The sequence below is a fragment of the Oryzias latipes genome, chromosome 2, assembly GCF_002234675.1.
Source record: "Oryzias latipes chromosome 2, ASM223467v1".
NCBI classification, from domain to species: Eukaryota; Metazoa; Chordata; class Actinopteri; order Beloniformes; family Adrianichthyidae; genus Oryzias; species Oryzias latipes.
Genome location: NC_019860.2, coordinates 2,329,700 through 2,351,165, shown reverse-complemented (window position 1 = coordinate 2,351,165; position 21,466 = coordinate 2,329,700). Strand labels below are relative to the sequence as shown.

Here is a 21,466-nt window from a genome sequence, read left to right as displayed (position 1 = left end):
TCTTAACCTTTCTTTCCCTTACCTTTTACTGTGTTTTACCTTGCCTTCTCCCTTATCTATTCATTTTTACCTTATTATCTTTTTTTCCCTTAATTTTTCCCTTAACGTTTTAAGGGGTTTTTTCCTGAAAAAAATTTCTTTTTACTTTTTACCTCAACTTTATCTAACTTTAACTTATAAGGCAAGGTAAAGAACTAAACTTAAGTAAAGAAATACATTTTTTAAAATGATTTCTTTACCTTAAGTTTTTCCTTAACTTAACTCTTACGTTTTTTTTACCTTAACTTCTTTTTTTTTTTTTACCTTACCTTGTCCTTACCTTAACCCTCCTAACCTTTCTTTACCTTAACTTTTTCATTTTTCCATAACTTCTTTTTACCTTAACTGTATATTTTTTACCCTTACTTTTTCCTTTACTATTATTTTTTACCTTTTTTACCCAAAATTTATCTAAACTTTTCATATTTTGTTTTTAACCTTAACTTTATCTTAACCTTTTTTTATTTATAAAATGTTTTTACCCTTTTTCCATTATTACCTTAACTATTCCCTTAACTACTCATTTTTACCTGTTTGTCGTTTTTTCCCTTAACTTTTCCCTTAACATTTTAGTTTTGTTTTTCCTGAAGTTTTTTTCCCCTAAATTTTATCTTAACATTTTTATTTTTTTAATTTGTTTAAGTCTTATGTTAACTTTATCCTTAACTCCCTTAATTTTTACCTCAAATTTATGTAAAAAAATTACCTTAGCTTTTTCTTATTTGTTTCCCTTAGCATTTCCTTTAACTGTTTTTGCCTTACATTTTCCCTTACTTTTTCTTTGACCTTTTTCTACCTTAAATTTATTTAATGTTCTTACATTTTTTTTTACCTTATCCTAACACTTTTTGTTTATTTTTTACTTAACTTAATTTCTTTTTACTTTTTTTACCTTAACTTTATCTAACCTTAACTTATAAGGTAGGGTAAAGAACTAAACTTAAGAAAAGAAATAAATCAAAAACAATATTTTCTTACCTTAACTTTTCCCTTAACTATTGTTAATCTGTCTTTACCTTAACTTTTTCTTTTTCCCTTAACTTTATCTTAGCAATTTTTTCATTTTTTTTTTACTTTAACTTTATCTTAGTTTTTTTTTTTTACTTTATTCTTATCACCCTTAATTTCTACCATAAATTTATTAAATCTTTTTATATTTTCTTAACCTTAGCTTTTTCTTATTTTTTTTTCCTTAACCTTTCTTTTAACTGTTTTACCTTAACTTTATCTAAGCTTAACTTATAAGGTAGGGTAAAGAACAATAAAGAAATAAATTAAAAAAAAATATTTATTTACCATAACTCAAATCTTAAGGTTTTTTATTTTACCTGAACTTTTTATTTATTTTTTTACCTTAACTTTCTTAACCTTTCTTTACCTTAACTTTTACTGTGTTTTACCTTACCTTCTCCCTTATCTATTCATTTTTACCTTATTGTCTTTTTCCCCTTAATTTTTCCCTTAACGTTTTAAGGGTTTTTTTTCCTGAAAAACTTTCTTTTTACTTTTTTACCTTTACTTTATCTAACCTTAACTTATAAGGTAAGGTAAAGAACTAAACTTAGGTAAAGAAATAAACTTTTAAAAATGATTTATTTACCTTAACTTTCCCTTAACTATTGTTGATCTTTCTTTACCTTAACTTTTTCCTTAACTTAACTCTTACGTTTTTTTTTACCTTAACTTCTTATTTATTTTTTTACCTTAACTTTCTTAACCTTTCTTTCCCTTACTTTTTACTGTGTTTTACCTTACCTTCTCCCTTATCTATTCATTTTTACCTTATTGTCCTTTTTCCCTTAATTTTTCCCTTAACGTTTTAAGGTTTTTTTTCCTGAAATAACCTTTCCCTTAACTATTGTTGATCTTTCTTAACCTTAAGTTTTACCTTAACTTAACTTTTATGTGTTTTTTTACCTTAACTTCTTATTTATTTTTGTACCTTAACCTTTCTTTACCTTAACTTTCTTAATCTTTCTTTACCTTAACTTTTTCATTTTTCCCTAACTTCTTTTTACCTTAACTTTATATTTTTTACCTTTACTTTTTCCTTTACTATTGTTTTTTACCTTTTTTATCCTAACTTTATCTAAACTGTTTATATTTTGTTTTTAACCTTAACTTTATCTTAACCTTTTTTTCGCTTTACTTATAAAATGTTCTTACCCTTTTTTTTTTACCTTAACTATTCCTTTAACCAGGAGCCAGATGTATTGGCAAAGCTCCGCCCCTTCGATGATGCGGATGCCCCAGGCAAACCCGTAGAGACAGAGACAGAAGCAGGAACTCACTGGATCGGGGATGGTGTTCCTCCAGGCCGTTCTCCTGCACATCCTGTCACCCAAAAAAAAAGACAATAGTAGCATTTAAAAAGATTCCAAGCCCTGCGGTACTCCATAAGGGATTGGAGTTTGTTTGGGGGCCACTTTGTTTACTTAACCTTATATTCCCACATTATTATCTGAAAATCTTTTTCTCAAAATAAAGTCTAAAGCAAACCAAACAGACACACCTGAAAGTACATCTATGTAGCTGCTCCACATACTTAGGAAGTGTAGTTACTCTTTAGAAAATTAACATTGAACTAATTTAATCGGTTTTTCATTAGCTTTTTTGTGGCTGAACAGCTACAATTTTCACATCAAAAATCAACAAAATGAATGAAAAATAATCAAAGAGAGAAAGAAATAAATGTAAAAAATTCAAAATAGCAATCAGGCACCGGCTTACTTCTGGTCAAATCTGAATTTTTCAAATTAAGACTAAAGTGAACAGAAATAAAATTCTGTTCACGCTTCAAAATGGCCACATCTCAAATCCCAGCTAATTTCCTCCACATATTTATTAAAAATACTTGAGGTACTTTAAACAATTATATACATTTTTTTACGCTCCAATGATTTGGTATTATTTAAATTGTTTTTATTTGCATTTTGCTAGCTCAAGAGCTTCAATTTTCACATTAAAAAAAATCAACAAAACAAATAAATAAATAAACAAGAAAATACAGAATAGTAATCAAGCATCTGCTCACTTTTGGTTAAATCTAAAAGTTTCAATTTAAACTAAATTAAACACACAAAAAACACGTCTACATATTAAATCACGGCTAATTTTATCCACATATTCAATAAAAGTAAAATAGAAATAGAGGTACTTTTAGCATTGAAATAAACATCTAAAACCCCAAACAACTTTTAAAATGATTTAACATTCTTGTATTTGTGCTCTTGTCACTAATTACTTTAAACATCAACAAAACAAACTTCCGATTAGCTTAAAAACATGTAAGCTAGCATATGCTAACTTCTGCTCCAAAAGGAAACTTTCAAAATAAACTGTGTAAAAATGAACTTAATTCGTATTCGTACAAAAAACGGCTACATCCTAAATTACAGCAGTTTTTCTACACATATTTAATGGAAATAAAGCTACTTTTAGCATTTATATACATTTGTTCTTTAGCCCAAATTACTTTACCATTTAACCTGCTTCTATTTGCGTTTTTGTAGCTAAATAGCTATAAATTCCACGTTAAAAAAAGAAAAAATTAGGTTTCGACAAGCTTAATCAAAGTGCTCACTTCCGGTTAAATCTGAAACTTTCACATTAAAACTAAAGTCAACAGAAAACACGGCCTACCTACTGAATTACAGCTAAATGTATCCACATAGTTAATTTGAAAAAAGAGAGGATTTTTAATATTTTTTTAGTACAAGTTACTTTTGGATTCTTACAGACGCTTTTATCTGAGCTTTAGTAACTACATACCTACCATTTCCATGTCCAAATTCAACACAAACAAGCGGACTCCTGCTCCCTTCTGGTCAAAACAAACCCGAATGACTGCTGTTTAAACCAAAAAGGACAAGCGGTATCTTATTTTTTTAAATAATTTTATGTCACTTCCTGCGTCTTCTGCTGTCTAATTCCTCAGTGAATGATTGTTTTTCTCCCCACAGTCGCTGACTGCTTTGTTTGACGACGTCAACGTGTCTCTGCCCTTTTTTTTTAACACAAAAGTGTGTATTGGCCTCCAAATTTAAATGGACAAAAACACCAAATGAATGTCTCCATGTAAATAACACATTTCTTTGTGCACCAAACCACAACACTACAACGTACAAAACAAACTATGAAGTACCACAGAAACTACAGCAAAACAGGTGGAGGAGAGCGCCAAGCTGCAGTGGAGACTGGTTGTAGCCCCGCCCCCTTCTCATGGTCTGCTTTTGTGCATTTTGAAGGTCGTCTCCATCAGTGTGGGTCCAACGGCAGCCACGCCTTCATGCACCACACCTGAGAATAGAGGATTCAAGATTCAAAGGGTTTATTGTCATGTGCACAGTAAGAAACCTTAGCTTTTTCTTATTTCCTTTAAATATTTTTACCCTAACTTTTCCTCTAACTTTCCCCTTGCTTTTTTTACCTTATTCTGCCTTAAATTTATTTAATGTTCTTACATTTTTTTTACCTTATCTTAATGTTTTTTAATCTATTTTTTACCTAACTTCATTTTTTTTTACTTTTTTACCTTAACTTTATCTAACCTTAACATATAAGGTAGGGTAAAGAACTATAAGGTAAAGAAATATATTTATTTACCTTAACTTTTCCCTTAACTATTTGTTAACCTTTCTTTACCTTAAATTTTTCCATTTCCCTTAACCTTTTTTTTTTATATTAAAAGTTTTTATTTTATCTTAGATTGTTTTTACCTTACCTTTTCTTTACCTTTCTTTACCTTAACTTTTTCCTTTTCCCCTTAACTTTGTCTTAGCTATTTCTATATATTTTTTTATTTTCATTTTTTCTTACTTTTTTTTAGATTAACTTTATGTAAACGTTCTTTTTTTTCATTTAATTTTCCCTTAACTTTTCTAATTTTTTACCCTTACTTTTTCCTTAACTATTATATTTTATTTTAAAAAAAAATTTTGCCTTAACATTTTTTCCCTGAAACTTTAAACAAAAGTAAGGGTTAATTTTGTTTAACCCTTTTCTTAACTTCATCCTTAACCCCCTTAATTTTTATCTTAAATTTATCTAATCTTTTAACGTTTTTTTAACTTAATCTTTTTTATTTTTTTTACCTTAACTTTCTCTTAAGTATTTTTTTACCCTAACTTTTACCTTGCCCTTTAACTTTTCCCTTGATTCTTCTCTTAACTACAGTGGCCCTAAAGAGCAAACCACTTTTAAAAAATCCCTCAGCGAAAAAATATTGTAAAGATCAAGAAGAACAAACTGGAAAAAAGTAGTGCTGTTGTTTTTCTTTTTCCCCTAACATTTCTGTGAATTTTTTCCCTTCACATTTTTCTTAACTTTTCCCCTTTCATTCAAAAATGATGACTTTACATAAATAGAAAAATGTATGTAAATGCATGTTAAAGGCTTCTGCTTGTAAACCTAACATTTAACCGTTGACGCCATCAAAGTTAATCAGTTGATTCTGACGAGGAGAAAAGCAGCTTTTCGGTTTGGCTTTGCACCGACATGCAGCGCATAAATACGTAAAGTCTTGCTTCACGGTGCAAAGCCACTTTTCTCCACTGAAATGAAGTCCCTTAAAATGGACATTTTACCCTAGCTTGTCCCCTTTAACATTTCCCTTACCCTTTCCCCTTGACATTTTTTTCCTTAACTCTTGATTGTTTTTACCAGATTTTATTGTAATTTATCTTAACTTGTTTTTTACCACATTATTATTTATTAATATTTTATTTATTTATTTTTACTTTAATATTCTTACATTTTTTTACTCATCTTAAAGTTTTTTTATCTATTGTTTTCTTAACTTATTTTTATTAATTTTTTGTACCTTCACTTTATAAGGTAAATAAATAAATAAAACATTTATTCATTTACATTAACTTCTTCCTTTTCCCTTAACTTTTTCTTAGCAATTTTTTCATTTTTTTTACTTTAACCTCTATCTCACTTTTTTTTTTACCTTATCCTTAACTCCCTTAAATTCTACCCTAAATTTATTTAATCTTTTTAAAAAATTTGAACCTTAGCTTTTTCTTATTTTTTTCCCTTAACATTTCCTTTAATTTTTTTTACCTTAACTTTTTCCTTTTCCCCTTAACTTTGTCTTAGCTATTTCTAAATATTGTTCTATTTTTACTTTATCTTACTTTTTTGCCTTGACTTTATGTAAACTTTCTTTTTTTCATTTACTTTTCTCTTAACCTTTCTAATTTTTTACCCTTACTTATTCCTTAACTGTTATATTTACCTTTTTTTATCCTAACTTTATCTAAACTTTTTATATTTGTTTTTTTACCTTTACCTTGTCTAACTTTTAATTTTTTTTTACCAAAATCGTAGTGTTGTCTACTATTTTGAATTGTTTTTAATTGTTTTTAACCTTTTACTTCATCTTAACTTTTTTTTCCCTTTACTTCTCAAATGTTTACCCTTTTCCTTTTTACCATTTTTTAACTTAACTTTCCCCTTAAAGTTTTAAGTTTTTTTTTTTGCCTTAACTTTAGACAAAAATAAGGGTTAATTTTGTTTAACCCTTTTCTTAAATTTATCCTTAACCCCTTAATTTTTATCTTAAATTTATCTAATATTTTAATATTTTTTAACTTAATCTTTTTTACTTTTTAACCTTAACTTTATCTAACCTTAACTAATAAAGTGAAACTGATTGTAGCCCCGCCCCCTTCTCATGGTCTGCAGGTCCACATGGTGCTTTTGAAGGTCGTCTCCATCAGCGTGGGTCCAATGGGGGCCACACCTACATGCACCACACCTGAAAATAGAAGTTAGGACGTGTACAGGATACTGAAATTTCACACATAACATAAATTTACATATAACTATGCAAAATAAAGACGTTGTGCAAATTCTAAATGTGCAAGAACAGTAATAATAAACGATTATTAACAATAAGGATGCAGTTTGTTGTTCCAGACTCCTGTCAGCTGTTAAGGTGTCTGATGGCAGACGAAAGAAAGAGTTCCTAAATCTGGTGGTCCTGCACTTCACACTCCTGTACCTCCGTCCCGAGGGGAGGAGAGTGAACAGTCCTCGTTGCGGGTGGGTGGGGTCCTTTATGATGGAGGCAGCTCTCCTGCAGACTCTGCGTTTGTAGATGCTCTGCAGCGATAACAATCCCAAACAAACAGACACACAAAGATGCACAAGAACACAGAGGTCCCACTCTGATGGAAACCAAATGCACAAAACACAGAATAAACAGAACAAGCAGAACCAAATACGGCCACAGGCGGAACGCTCTGTAACCATGGTAACAGCATTGTTGCAGGGAGGGGTCTTGGCCAGCAGAGGGCGCCGTTGCTTTAGCTTTGAAGCAGACAGCCCCAATAAAGTAAAACATGAAAATGACCAAATTGGTGACTTTTAATTAAACAAAATGAACTTTTTTGATGTGATTATGACAAATATATGCAAAATATAGACATTTAAGTACATTTTTCTGTGTTTTTTTGCTCACCTTCCAGTTTTTATGTCATGTTGTGGCCTGCAGGTGACAACTTCTCATCCCTTTGTGCATCATTTCCTTGTTTTGATGCTGGGCCGTGGGTTGAGCCTCATCATTGGTCCAGTGATGTCATGCACCGCCTCTGTTGGCTTTTTATCAGCTCTCCTCAGGCTCGGCGTCGCCTCTCGCCTCCTGTGTCAAACACACACAGAGGAGCTCCTGCTGAGGAAATCGGCGTCTGCCTGGCGTGATTTCCCCGCAAAGATCACTGACGGAATACTCAACAGGTTTACCCGCTTCTGTGAAGGTAAGCGTATTACAAAAACACAATCAAATCCATGTTTTTGCTGCAGGAAAAATGGCTAAATTTCTGTTTTTGTGTATATTTTTGAGCACAAAAACTGTATCAGGACAATAGTTATCCCACAGCAGAACAGAAAGGCCTCCAGCAACAACATGTTTCTAAAAAAGGGCAACTCAGTTTTTTTATTGTCTCATTTGGGACGCTTCACTCAACGAGGCGGCATTCGTTTCTGTCAGAGCCTTTTGGGAAGTCCAGCGGCGCGTGTTTGGGTGTGTTCGAGTAGATTTAATCTGCAAGAAAAGTGCCAAAAACTTCCTGAATAGGTTTTGGAACAGTTTAAAATAGCCTCTGCGCCAAAAGAACGACTTTTCATACAACTTTACATCATTTCACAAACATTTTCTTTGCATAACTGCACTATTGAACCCTTTTTATGCCCCCAAAACAGCACAGGATTGTTTGCTGAGTAAATAAATGCAGGCTGCAGATCATATCAGACTCTATTCTATCATTAAAGCTCCTTCAGGCCCTTCACCGCCCTGCTTCTGTCAACCTGGTCGGAGCTGCACTTGACAAATTCATGAAAACGGTACTTTTCACAAAATAGCTCCTTTTCTATTGCTTTTATCTCCATAGCAACCATTTCATCTTTTGGTCGCCTGGGGGGGACGAACACGTTGATGTAATTATTAGAGGAATCGGCAAAAGTACATTTTTGGATTTCCTTAGCAACCAAGGTTTTTTGTTGACCACGGCCACATTCCTTATATTTTTATATCGTGTGTCATATTGTTTCATTCAGCTTAAGCCAGGGATTCGAGTATTCAATTTTCAAAATATGTGTAAAAAATGTGCAAGCAACAAGGAAACGCCACTCTTTCAAGCTAGCCGCGCTAACGCTGTTCAAACTGTACAAACTGGAAAACAAAAAGAAGCTTCCTAATGATGCTCAAGGAGTTAGGCAGTGATAGACTGAAATTCTGAGGAGGAGTTTTAATTTGTAGACTGTGCTAAAGGAGATTTTTTTTTTTTTTTTACATTCAAGATGGCGGCCTCTTCTCGGGGTCAAAGGTCAACAAAACTTCAGTTGGGGTTTTAAACTTAACGTGGTGCTGTGTGTGTGTGAAGTTTTGTGAAGATTTCCCAAATGGAGGGTTTTTTTTTTCCATATTGTGGGAAAACATGAAATGAATTTCACAATTTGCAACAAAATAGCAGAAAATTGTATTGTGGCCATCCCATAATAATTCAGTTCTTTTTAAATTCCCTGATAAATATGTTTTGGTTTTGTGAGTGGATTTTTTTTTTTTAAGTGTCCCTTAAGAGATTTTAGCCCCGTTAATTTTTTTTTTTTGATAGTTTCTCCCGCTGTGATGTAATCATTTTTGTAGGGAGGGGTTGTTATCGGTTTCCAAAATTTATTTTCATCAGATACTAGGTGTGTGCAAATTTTGGTCAGTCTTTGACGGGGGTGGAATTTTTGCTCAAAGACGAAAATAGAATTGTGAAAACATAAATATCGTATTTCCGTGATAGCCAACCTCCAACTCTCTTAGCAGTAAAATAAATTATTTCAGATTTTCTTTTTCTTGTTTTTTTTTAAAGCAGGTTTTTGGCTTTATTTACAGCGTGCTCTTTTTTTCTTTTCTTTTTTTTTAACTTCCTGGTTTCTAAAATTGCTGACGGGATAAGTGTTGTGGGGCGATGGGGGAGGGGGCGGGGTTCCCTTTCTGACATGTTGATGCGTTTCGACTAAATCTCAGTGAGACTTGCTCAGCATTCACCGTGCAGGAAGGAAGCTGCGGGGAACAGAGGAAGCTAGTGGTCAAACCGGTGACCCTGACATCCCCAAAAAAAAACCTGCCCCGGAGAGTTAAAAAAGCGCTGACTCGCTTTTGGCATAAATAAACCTATTTTAACGTAAATCATCTGGACGTGTTAGCTGGGCAAAAGTAAACTATAAAAAAAAAATACAGCTATTGCAAACAACTGTAGGGATTTTGCAGTAGGACATAAACGTGAAAAATTACTGAAAAAGAAAAAAAAAAAGCATAATTTGACTATCAGTTACAATAAAAAAACATGAATCAACAAAAATTGTATAAACAATAATTGTGCTCTTAAAAAAGGAATCCCTACCTCATTAAAAAAAATTGTGAAATTCCCAGATTTTTGACAACACATTTACGAGATTCATTTAAAAACACTAAAAATATGATGGTATTGTTTTTTAAAAATGTCTTTAAAAACATTAGAGCACTAGATATATTTATTTTCACTAATCCTGAGATTTTCAATTTAGTCAATCTGAGGTTAGAAAATTATACAAAATGATTAAAGATTTTTTTTAAATCAGTGTGTGACAACTTTATTGCGCTTCTTAAATGAATCGTAAACATTCTCAAATGCACATACTGAAGCAAAAATGTTTTTATGAAAAAAAGTGTCAATAAAAAGTCAGGAGGACCAATATTTTTTCAGGATCTTTAAAAAACTTGACTACAGCATTGCTTTTTGTTGCCACAAAAAAGTGCCTCTACTTACGAACTTACATGGAAAAAGATATTTTGGGGAAAAAAGCTTTACATTCTCTTCTTCCACAAAAATAGACCATCATGTACTACCAAGAATTAGAGTCAAATGTCGATTTACAGGGAAAAATAAAAAATACAAAAAGATACTATAACAGTGTATGTTTTACAGTGGAAGTGATGGCTTAATTAACACCATAGCGATCCAACCCGTTTTTTTAAACATTGTCTTTGTTTTAAGTTATAAAAAAAACGATGAAAAAGTAACTAACCGTTCCGTTTTTGCTTATTTGTTAAATCTTTTTTTCACTGTAGATCAAAAGAATAAAGAATTAAAAAAAAAAAGCAGCCCAGATCAGGTGCCTGGTGGTACGCCATGAGTAATTGGGGTTATTTGGAGGCCACGTGATTCATTGAGAGGAATACACATAAAAATTAAAAAAAACATAACATTTTTATAAATTCATGTGTAAACCAGGACTATATTAAAGTTGAAACATAATTACTGTTCCAGCTGTCTGTGGGAGGGGCCGAGTCTCAGGCTGCAGAGGCGCTGTATATTAAGAAGTGTTAAAGTTGTTGTATTTGTCCAAAAATGTCTGATTCAGGCAGTTACTGTATAGTCAGCCACTTTAAAATATTATTTTTATATTGTGAAAAAGGTGTTCAGTTATAAATAAAACAATAGATTAAAAAACAAAACAGATGAAAGAGACTTCTTTCAAATATAAAATTAAAAAAATTGTTAGGTAACCAGAAATTGCCCAAAACAATCTATTTTAAAGTTTTTGAGGCTTTATCCAACTACACTAATCTTCAAAAATTAATTGATTACCAAAATATTTTTGCTAGGTTAGCATAAATACGAGGCCTTTAGCATTAGCCCAACATTTGTGGTTCTCCTATGTCTGAAAGGTTTTTAAAAGTTCTTTAACAACATAAGTAAGTTAGAGTCAAGAACATAATAAAGTGAGGGAAAAACTGACAAATAAAAGCTTCTAAAAAACACTTTCAGAGATTGCTCTAAGCTAGGCTATTGTTTGTTAGCTCAGTTTTTGTGATGTTATTCTTTAAAAGAAAGTACTACAGTTTTTCTATGTTGCACAATAAAATGGGATTTATTTAATAGAATACAATAGAACTCACAGAGCTGAAATAATATAATATAATATAATATAAAACAAACCCAATTGATTTTAGTACAATCCAAACAGAATCTTGACCGTTTCAAATCTTTTTGGCGGGTGGAAAAAAAAACATTTTTAATTTTAAGAAATTCAACCTGCATTGAGCATTTTAGAGATCTAGAAGTAATTGGATGTTTTTTGTTTTTCTTTAGGACCTGCGTGAAGATCAGAGCACAAATGGATCTGAGCTGCATCGTCTACCTCCTGGTCCTCTGCTCCCTTGATAAGGTAGGTGGTAGCTCCCATTATAGCTTTAAAAGATGTCAAATTTAGTTTATTTATGAAGTTTTGCAAGATTTCAGTTTAGTTTTAATTAAAATGCCTAAATGTCTGTCAACAAAGTCATTATACAAGAGTTCAGGTATATCTATTAAGAAAATTGATACACTCAGAAATAGACTGCAAGAACAAACTGAATTCATTTGTATTAAGAACAAATTGGTAATCTAATGGTTCCATCCATGACTATATACTAACAGGAACGGCTTTGTTTGATTTTTATGGATATTGTTAGTATACTGGTGCAGAAAACACAAGAGTATTTGGTCGCTAACAAAAGTTCATTTCAATATTTTGTAACGGGACCGTAGTTTCAATGATAGAGGTCAGAGGTTTCTTGTACATTTTCAACAGGTATTGCTGGTATTTTGGTCCCTTCTCCCATGCAGATCTTCTCAAGAGCAATCGCCAACTCCCCTGACAATTTGTCTTTTGGATTGAGGTCCAGAGACTGGCTGGAACATTACGATAACTTGAAATGCTTTTTTACCTAGTCACTCCTTGGTTGCCATGGCGACTTGTTTGAGAATAATTTTCTTGCTGGAAGATCCAGTTTCAAAGGTCTCACTGATGGAAGGTGTTTTTTTTTCAAAATCTCTCCATATTTGGCACAATTTATCCTTTGCTTCATAAGGATCACCTTTTCTGCCCCCTTTGTAGAAAACCAGCCCCAAACCATGATGCTTGCACCCCCATGCTTCTCTGTGAGTATGGTGTTCATCTTCCAAACACGGCAAGGGAGGTTTTTATTTAAGAGCTACATTCTGGCCTCATGTGACCACACAACTTCCCAATCCTCCTCTGGATCATCCAGATGGTCTCTGGAGAAGACGGACGTGGACATGTGTTGGCTTAAGCAGGGGGATGTTTGGAGTACTGCAGGACTCATGTTACTGTGGTCCCAGCTCTCTTCAGGTCATTGATCAGTTGTTGGCCCATGTTTGTTCTTGGCTGTTTCTTCATTGTTCACCATATCCTTTGTACACCAGGGAATAACTTTCATGGAGCTCCAGGTGGAGGCAGATTGTCTTCATGCATTCATCTTCTGAACTGTTTTGTCTCTTTCGGGGTCACACTGCTGGAGCCTATCCCGGTCACTTGTGGGCGAAGGCAGCGGACATCTGTCATCAGTCTGCCGCAGGGCAGATTGTCTATGAACTTATATTTCAGTTAATGTCTTCTCTACAATCAGCTTGATTGTTGTCGATTGGTTCATCCCAGTCTTCTGCAGGTCTAAAATCTTGTTTTTGATGTTCTTTGACAGCTCCATCAGGTTGTTTCTGTTGTCCTTTGACAGCTCCATGGTCTGATTTCTAATGTACTTCGGCAGCTCCATGGTCTGATTTCTGGTGTCCTTTGACAGCTCTATGTTTGGTTTCTGGTGTCCTTAAACCCAGCTATATGGTCTTGTCTCTGATGTCCATTGACAGCTCTATGGTCCTTTCTATGGTGTCCTTCGACAGCTATATGGTCTTTTCAATGGTGTCCTTCGACAGCTCTATGTTTAGTTTCTGGTGTCCTTCTACAGCTCTATGGCTCTTTTCTGTGGTGTCCTTCTTTGGTCATGGTGGTGACACTGCAGTATGACTCTTCAAGGGTATTGATAGGTGTCTTTATACAGATACCCAGCTCAAACAGGTAACATTAATAGAGGTAAGTAGATGAGGACAGAAAAACCTCTTGAAGAAAAATCACGGCGCACAGGTCGGATATACAGTGAATACTTATTTTCTCCACCAATATTAATATATTCTTTTAAAAATTTAAACAACAGTTTGGTTTTAATTGTCCTATAGTCATTAAAAGTGAAAAAGAAATTTAAATGAGATTCATAAGTAAATTTGAATCTAACCTAATTTCAACAATGTCAAATAGTTTTGGATTTGTAACTTAATCCATTACAAAGAGACAGATTAACAAAAGTAAAATTATTTGATGATTGAATTCTGTGAAAATTACAGAAATATATTTTATTTCTTTTGAATTTCTATATCTAATCTACAGTCTTTTGTGCATCCTGACATTTATTTTTCTTATTTTGTGTTTGTCAACTTTCCTCCATTAGTTGGTAGAAGCCACACCTCAGGAGCCTCTAACACATTTGACTGAGTGGATGCACAATCGCATTTCTAAAGCGCAGTTCCAGTGCTTCCAGAGGATTGTGAAAGAATCAAACACCAGAGCAAAAAGCAACGGTGAGCAAGCAAATGGACGTACAACCTACACTAACTCTAACGCAGATAACGTGAAGTGATGTTGTGTGTGTGGGTGTGTGTGTAAGTGTTACTAACAAGGTTGTAAGTAAGTAAGTTAAGTTATTTTGTAAATTCTATTTGTACAGCATCTTTCACAGACAGAAGTCACAAGGTGCTTCACAGGTTATACATATATACATATAAAAACATAAAAGACATATAAAACAATCATCTCGAGCTTTGCAAAAATAAAACGTTTTCAGTTGACTTTTAAAAGAAACCAAAGGTTGGGAGTTAGCATAGTCGCAGTAAAAATTGTTCTAGCGTTATGCGTCTGTTTTTTTACATGTCAACACGTTTGGGAGTTAGCATTGTTGCAGTAACATTTGTTTTAGTGTTATCCGTCTGTTTTTTACATGTCAACACGTTTGGGAGTTAGCATTGTTGCAGTAACATTTGTTTTAGTGTTATCCGTCTGTTTTTTACATGTCAACACGTTTGGGAGTTAGCATTGTCGCAGTAACATTTGTTTTAGTGTTATCCGTCTGTTTTTTACATGTCAACACGTTTGGGAGTTAGCATTGTCGCAGTAACACTTGTTTTAGTTTTACCTGTCTGTTTTTTACATGTTAACACATTTGGGAGTTAGCATTGTCGCAGTAACATTTGTTTTAGTGTTACCTGTCTGTTTTTTATATGTTAACACGTTTGGGAGTTAGCATTGTCGCAGTAACTGTCTGGTGTTTTACATGTTACTAACAAGGTTAAGAGTTACAGGTTTTGCAAAAATGCTAAAACAGCTAACAAATTTTTTAACCTGGCTAACATGTTGCGTGTTATAAGCTTTAGAGTTACTCTGAACGTCTGACTGACTCTTTTAACTCGCTTACTGCCCCTTATTGTTTGATGTGTCTAATAAATGACATAAGTTTCAAAATAGACAATTCATTAACGGTGCGAAATGGAATCTGCTGCACCCTTTAGTATGGAAAATGCGATTGTCAACGTGAAACTCTACATTGAAGAAAACACTATATTGTTGTTAAATCAGAAATAAAAGCAAAACAAGCTTAAAGACAGATGGTTATCGGAAAACGTCACTTGGTCTAACTGATCTGTGTGCTTTGTTGCTGGAAGTGGGACCGGTGTGCAACATGACGTGGGATGGATGGTTGTGTTGGGACGAGTCTGAACCTGGAGAAAAAGAACAAAACTGTCCAGGCTACTACAAGGACTTTGACACGCAAGGTGAGCTTCTGTCACTTTGTGCAAAAACGTGCTGCTCTTCTACAGATGCTACTAAATATAACAAAATAAAGTCCAAAAGAATAACTTTTTTTTAAGTAAAAATATAGTTTAGGTTTTGGTTTGTTGACATGATGACATTGTTTCCAATTGACCTGTGTTCATGTTATATTGGCATTTTTAGAAGAGAGAATTTGACCTCTGTGTTGATAAGTAGTTCCTTTGCACATCATTTAGCAGAATTTATCAAGTCTGAAAGTCAAAACGTCACCAAATAATGTTTGGTTTTGCAATATTAGAAGGCACAAGTGAATACCTGTAAGATATTTTTTGTCAAAGGTTTCTTAGCTAGCTGAGCATTAAATTATTTTACAATACAGAATAAATTAAAAAAGTATTCTAAATGAAAATAATGAAGTAGCAGAAAAACATTTCAAAAGCAGTGAAAAGAAGTTTAAAAAAAAACGAGTCTAGCAGTGACAGGTTTTTATGCTAGGCTAGGTTACCTCCTCTTTTAAACATGAGTTAATTAAGTTTTGCCATATTAGATTAAGTCAAAGAATCCCTTCATTTTTTTGTACGAAAGTGGCTAGCTTAGCATTAGATTACAATTATCCCAAAATTACATTTAAACAGTATAAAAAAAATTTGAAAAAAGATTTGACTGAAAAACCAATGATATTTTCATGTTCAAACGACTCTCTATGGCAGGAAAAAGAAGCTTTAAAAAAACGGCTAAACCAACAGTGAAGGGGTTTTATGCTAAGCTAACTCCATCCTCAAAATCTGGTTTTGCTAGATTACTTACAAGATTTAAAAAAAAAATTACTCACAAAAATCCCTTAAAGATTTCTTTCTGGTCAAAGTTTCTTAGTTAGCTTAGCATTATATTATATACATCTAAAAATTACATTTAGAAACAATATTTTGGCTGAAAAACCAAGCTAGCAGTAAAGGGTTTTTATGCTAGGCTAAGCTAACACCTACATCCAAACATAAGTACCAAAAAGCTGGGGGAAAAAATTATTTTGGTCGCAAGTAAAACTTAGCAATATTAAGATATATTTGTACATTTTTGATTCGCACAGCATTTGTATAGTCAAATCTCATTTTTTATTATTCCAAGCGCAAATTACACACTAGCTTTCAAGTTAATGTATTTATCGAAAGTTAAGTAGCAATCCTCCATTTGCAGTTTTGAAAATTATATCAGGACAATTTTACATTTAAATGAGATAAAAACAGTCATGAAAAAATGTGTGAAATAATCATTTAATGTCCAAAAGATTAAAAAATCAAGTAAAATCAAAGGATTTTCAGTTAATCTTGTAACTGTAATTCTTTGTCATTGTTTACGTTTGACTGCAATAAAAAAAAAGTGTGTTTTAATGCTCTTCTAACCTCGAGTTTAAACCTCTTGAGCAGCAATGGCAACCAAGGTCTGCACAGACACTGGAGAGTGGGGGCGCCACCCAACAAGCAACCGAACGTGGACGGACTTTAGGAATTGCCAAGCTAACGTTACACATCACGGGGCCGTAAGAAGAAAACAATCTCAATTTTTTTTTCTACAAATAGTAAATTATTTAGTTGTCTTTAATATTTGTTTTATATTAGCAGGCTGCAATGACTCACTTCTACTTGATCATGATTGGTCATGGACTATCACTTGTATCGCTGCTCATGTCTTTAGGAATCTTCTTCTATTTTAAGTAAGTTAAAATGGCACTAAGACTTTGGTTGCAATGTTAAAAGTAGTCATTTCAATGTTTTCCTCTCTGATGTCCACAGAAGTTTAAGCTGCCAGAGGATAACGCTACACAAAAACCTCTTCTTCTCGTTTGTGCTGAACTCAGTGGTGACCGTAACGTGGTTCTTGGTTCAGAAGGAGGACACTGTGAGTGATCGGGCTAACAGTGGACGTCGTACCAAATTCCGCCGTATCATTTCCTGTTCTCCTTCCAGGCTAGCTGCAAGCTGCTCTCCTTCATCCAGATGTACACCATGAGCTGTAACTACTTCTGGATGCTCTGTGAAGGAATTTACCTGCACACCCTGATCGTCGTGGCGGTGTTCGCCGAAAAACAGCACCTCCTGTGGTATTACCTGCTAGGCTGGGGTTGGTGACGCTTTGTTTCAGTTCAACAATAACAAATAAAACACTTCACACGTCTCACAACCCACTCCAAACGTACTTTTGCAGGTTTCCCACTCGTGCCAGCGGTCATCTATTCTATAGCGCGCCAATGCTACTACAATGACAAGTGAGTCTTTATGACTGACATTTATCCCTGTTTTAATTGATGACTGACTGAGATGAGTCAGCAAATTTCTCGCACTTTTACAGATGCTGGGTCAGCCCTGCTACATCCCTGCTGTACATCATCCACGCTCCCATCTGTGCTGCATTGGTGGTAAGTGGTAAATGGGTTTAGATGATTGGTTATTTTTGGGGCTGGTGCGACCTTACTTTACCTGGGGTTGTGTCAACCCAAACACGGAAACATGAGAAGGAAATCCCTTACTTTTATTGTCTTTAATCAATCAGGTACTTCATTTACAGTGGCTCAAAATCGCAACACACCTAGTCTAGTTATTTCCTGTGCTACATCCCCAAGGCTACGAAAAAGGATGCCACCTTTATTTGTTTTGAAATTGTTAACCCTTTAACACCTAAGTCGTATACGCTTACAGATGTTTACATGATTAAGGTGAATCAATAGGTTGTGGCGCGAAAAAAGCGGCTTTTAACATTGACTTGGAGTTGATATGCGACACTTTACTAGCGGAAAGTGTTGTAACATTGACTTTGCACTGATATGCGACCTGTTACTTGCGTGAAAGGTTCCAGCCTTGACTTGGCGGCGATAGATGACACGTTCCCAACGTCCAGTTTTGTAATGTCGACTTGTTGTCGATGTGCTATACCTGACTAACGTAAAGTGTTGCAAGATCGACTTGGTGCAGATACTCAACACATTGCCAACATTAACTGTTTCAACATTGACTTGGCGCCCACATGCAACACGTTACACACGTAAAGAGTTGTAACAATGACATGGCAACGACGTTAGACACGTTACTAATTTAAAGTGTCGCAACATGGACTTGGCCTTGACATGCGACAACAAACTAATAACCTGATCTTTCATGTCTTCTATACATTGACTTTATATGAGATGTAAAGATAAGCAAGTCTGTGGAGCAATAAGGCTAAAAAATTTTCAAAGTAGCTCCTCCCACACGCATCAAGAGTGTCAAGTTCCTTTTTTTGGACACATCAAGCTCCTAATTTGACACACGCCATAAGACACAAAGTAGACGTAGGTGAATTTAGTATTAGAGATAAATCTATACTTGAAAAGACCAGAAAATATTTCCAAATACCTAGTGACTTTTTTGACACATTTAGTCATCTGTACGACATTTCTATGAATTGAATTTTTGCTGCCGTAATCGTCAACCTCTACTCAGAATGTAGAAATTATAAAATCCCTAGTGTGATCTCATTGAATACCATGTTGGTATCAAAAAATGAATTCCATTTTTTGGTTTGTCATTTTGCTTGTTTATTTTTTTTCCAGGTGAACTTTTTCTTTCTGCTAAACATCGTTCGGATTCTCATCACCAAGCTCAGAGTGACGCACCAGGCGGAGTCCAGTCTGTACATGAGAGCTGTGAGAGCCACCCTCATCCTCATCCCTCTGCTTGGTATCCAGTACGTCCTGCTGGCCTACAAGCCCCACGATCACTGGATCGCAGAGATCTATCTGTACATCATGAACATCCTTATGCACCACCAGGTCAGTACACTCAACGAGAGCAGCTAAAGGACAGGAACGGCTCTGGACGCAACATAGCTACCACAGGGCGATCTTTATTCATAACCTAAATAAAAAGTGTTTACTTTTCTTGCTTTCTTTTAACTACAGGGTCTTTTGGTTTCCACGATATTCTGCTTTTTCAATGGAGAGGTGAGAAATGACTTAATTGGTTGTTTTGTAAAATCTTTTTATTGTCTAGTGCTTAAAGTAGTTAGGCAATTTAAAAGCCCCATATGAAAATATTTGTTGGGTTATTTGCCTCTTATTCTGAAATTTTATTTCAAATGTATGCAAATTTAGCATTTAGGAATCATGGGATGCTAACGCTAATATTCTCATAATCTACTCCGTATTATTGGTTGTGTTGTAAAAGTCTTTACATAATGCTAACATTGTTTTAATTATTCAAAATTTTTCCCCTAATATTGTGCCATTTCAAATCGGACTTATTTAGATTTAGCAGTTAGCTTACATGCTATCATTCTCATAGATCATCCAGTTTCAAATGAATGTTTTCAGTCTAAGTTTGTTGCTGACTTATTTTGTGAAATATTCATATCAACAAGTGCCAAGAAAAAAATTTAAAAATTGTTTTTTATTCTTTATTCTATACTTTTAACTTTGATTTATTAGAATTTAGCATTTAACAACTATGGGATGCTAACACTAACATTCTCATGATACATTTCCGATTTATTATTTTTTGGTCAATTTTTATTTGTCAGATGTGTTATGATGCACTAAGATTGCTTTGATTTTTTTTTTTAAAAGCTCCGTCTGAAAGTGTTGTTAGTGCTTGTTGGGTAATTTTTGTTTTTTTTCTGAACATTTAATTTTAATTGTCAAAATTTGGCAGTTAGTAATATCGGGTTACTAACACTAACATTCTCATGATCTACTAGGGTATTCGATTTTAGTCTAATTTTATTAATGGTTGTGCTGCAAACATCTATGTATTCTACTGCTATACTGTCATTACTGTTCCTGTTTTTTTCTCATATTTTGACCTTTCAACTTTAACTTATTAAGATTTTTTTTTAAATTAGCAGTTAGCTAACATGCTATCATTCTCGTACATCATCAAGTCACTTAATATTTATTTGCTTTAAAAGATACAAAGATGTATTCATTCAAATTTTTAAAATAAGTTTTAAAATAAAAAACGTTTTGTAATTAAAAATACATTTTTATTCCTTTTCTTGTTGGTACAAAAATAATTTATAATAAATTTTACATTTTTTTTAATTCCCTTTTTTTATAATTAAAATAGAAATTTTAAATAATATTAACTAGTTTTGACCACTATTGTGTTTGGATTTTTTTTGCTGTGTCATGATGATTTATTTTAAGAAGTAAAAAACTTTATTAACCATATCAAAAAGTCCAATAGTATTGACAAAACGGCCTTCTCTTTCAGGTTCAGACTGTCCTTCGGAGACACTGGAACCTGCAGCGGATGCAGTTCGCCGGAACGTTCGCCAACGCCGACATCTTCCGCTCGGCCTCTTACGTGGCGTCGTCGCTCACGGAGGTCCACCGCTGCTACAGCATTGAAAGCCACACCGAGCATATAAACGGCAAGAGCTACTCAGACATTTTCCGATCAGATGGCCCTTTCGTGTGAAGAGAGCGGGACGGCGTCTGCCACTTTCGGCACTTTTAAAAATCAGGGCGTTCCCTGATAGGTTTTTCTACTTTCAGAATAATCTCCATATTTGGACAAACATGATCATAAGCAAATGTTTGAAGAGGCGGTATGAATCCAAGGACGTCTATTTTTTTATTTGTTGCTGACATGACAATGCAAAGATGGTTGAGGACTTGACGAACAGGAAGTTGTTGAGTTGAGCATTTCCCGCTGTTTCCGTGTTGTTCGTATCTATGTTTTTTTTGTCATTACTGCGATGTTGGTGTTTGTATCAAAAAGGAAAAAGGGCTAACCTAACGAAACTCTTCTTTCTCTTTCGGCTTTTCCCATCAGGGGTCGCCACAGCGAATCATCCTTTTCCACCTCACTCTATCATGGACATCTTCTACCCTAACATTAGCCAACTTCATGTCCTCTGTTAAGACGTCCATGTATCTCCTCTTTGGCCGTCCTCTTGCCCTCCTGCCAGGCAGCTCCATCTCCAACATCCTTCTACCAATATATCCACTATCCCTCCTCTGAACATGTCCAAACCATCTCAGTCTGGCTTCTCTGACTTTGTCGCTAACACAGGCAACATGAGCCGTCCCTCTGATGTACTCGTTCCTTATCCTGTCTAACCTGGTCACTCCTAAGGAGAACCTCAACATCTTCATCTCCGCTACCTCCATCTCAGCCTCTTGTCTCTGTCTCACTGCTACCGTCTCTAACCCATAGAGCAGAGCTGGTCTCACCACTGTCTTGTACACCTTTCCTTT

General features: G+C 34.3%; 1 protein-coding gene and 1 long non-coding RNA gene across 6 annotated transcripts; one reads left to right on the top strand and one right to left on the bottom strand.

Annotated features, from left to right (window-relative positions):
* Positions 1-2,097: 2,097 nt before the first annotated feature.
* On the bottom strand, positions 2,098-7,564 carry LOC110016058. 3 transcript variants are annotated; one of them, XR_002874902.1, is made up of 4 exons: positions 7,049-7,564; positions 6,675-6,802; positions 4,184-4,338; positions 2,098-2,373 (listed from the first exon to the last, which is right to left on the bottom strand). It is a non-coding gene; the product is annotated as an uncharacterized LOC110016058 (long non-coding RNA). The 3 variants fall into 3 exon arrangements; XR_002291322.2 differs by having other exon boundaries at positions 6,675-7,564; XR_002291321.2 differs by lacking the exon at positions 2,098-2,373 and having other exon boundaries at positions 4,112-4,338; positions 6,675-7,564.
* A 114-nt stretch (positions 7,565-7,678) lies between these two features.
* LOC101172311 (calcitonin gene-related peptide type 1 receptor) lies at positions 7,679-21,032 on the top strand. 3 transcript variants are annotated; one of them, XM_020707628.1, is made up of 14 exons: positions 7,692-7,802; positions 8,317-8,388; positions 11,670-11,745; positions 13,862-13,991; positions 15,129-15,239; positions 16,662-16,774; positions 16,854-16,948; positions 17,028-17,133; positions 17,202-17,355; positions 17,440-17,500; positions 17,584-17,650; positions 18,821-19,039; positions 19,169-19,210; positions 20,478-21,032. In XM_020707628.1, exons 3-14 carry the CDS (start codon positions 11,695-11,697, stop codon positions 20,682-20,684), a joined length of 1,356 nt encoding a protein of 451 aa, XP_020563287.1. In that variant the 5' UTR covers positions 7,692-7,802; positions 8,317-8,388; positions 11,670-11,694; the 3' UTR covers positions 20,685-21,032. The 3 variants fall into 3 exon arrangements, with proteins under 3 accessions (XP_011479652.1, XP_011479648.1, XP_020563287.1); XM_011481350.2 differs by lacking the exon at positions 8,317-8,388 and having other exon boundaries at positions 7,679-7,802; positions 16,857-16,948; XM_011481346.2 differs by lacking the exon at positions 8,317-8,388 and having other exon boundaries at positions 7,679-7,802.
* The last annotated feature ends 434 nt before the right edge of the window (positions 21,033-21,466 follow it).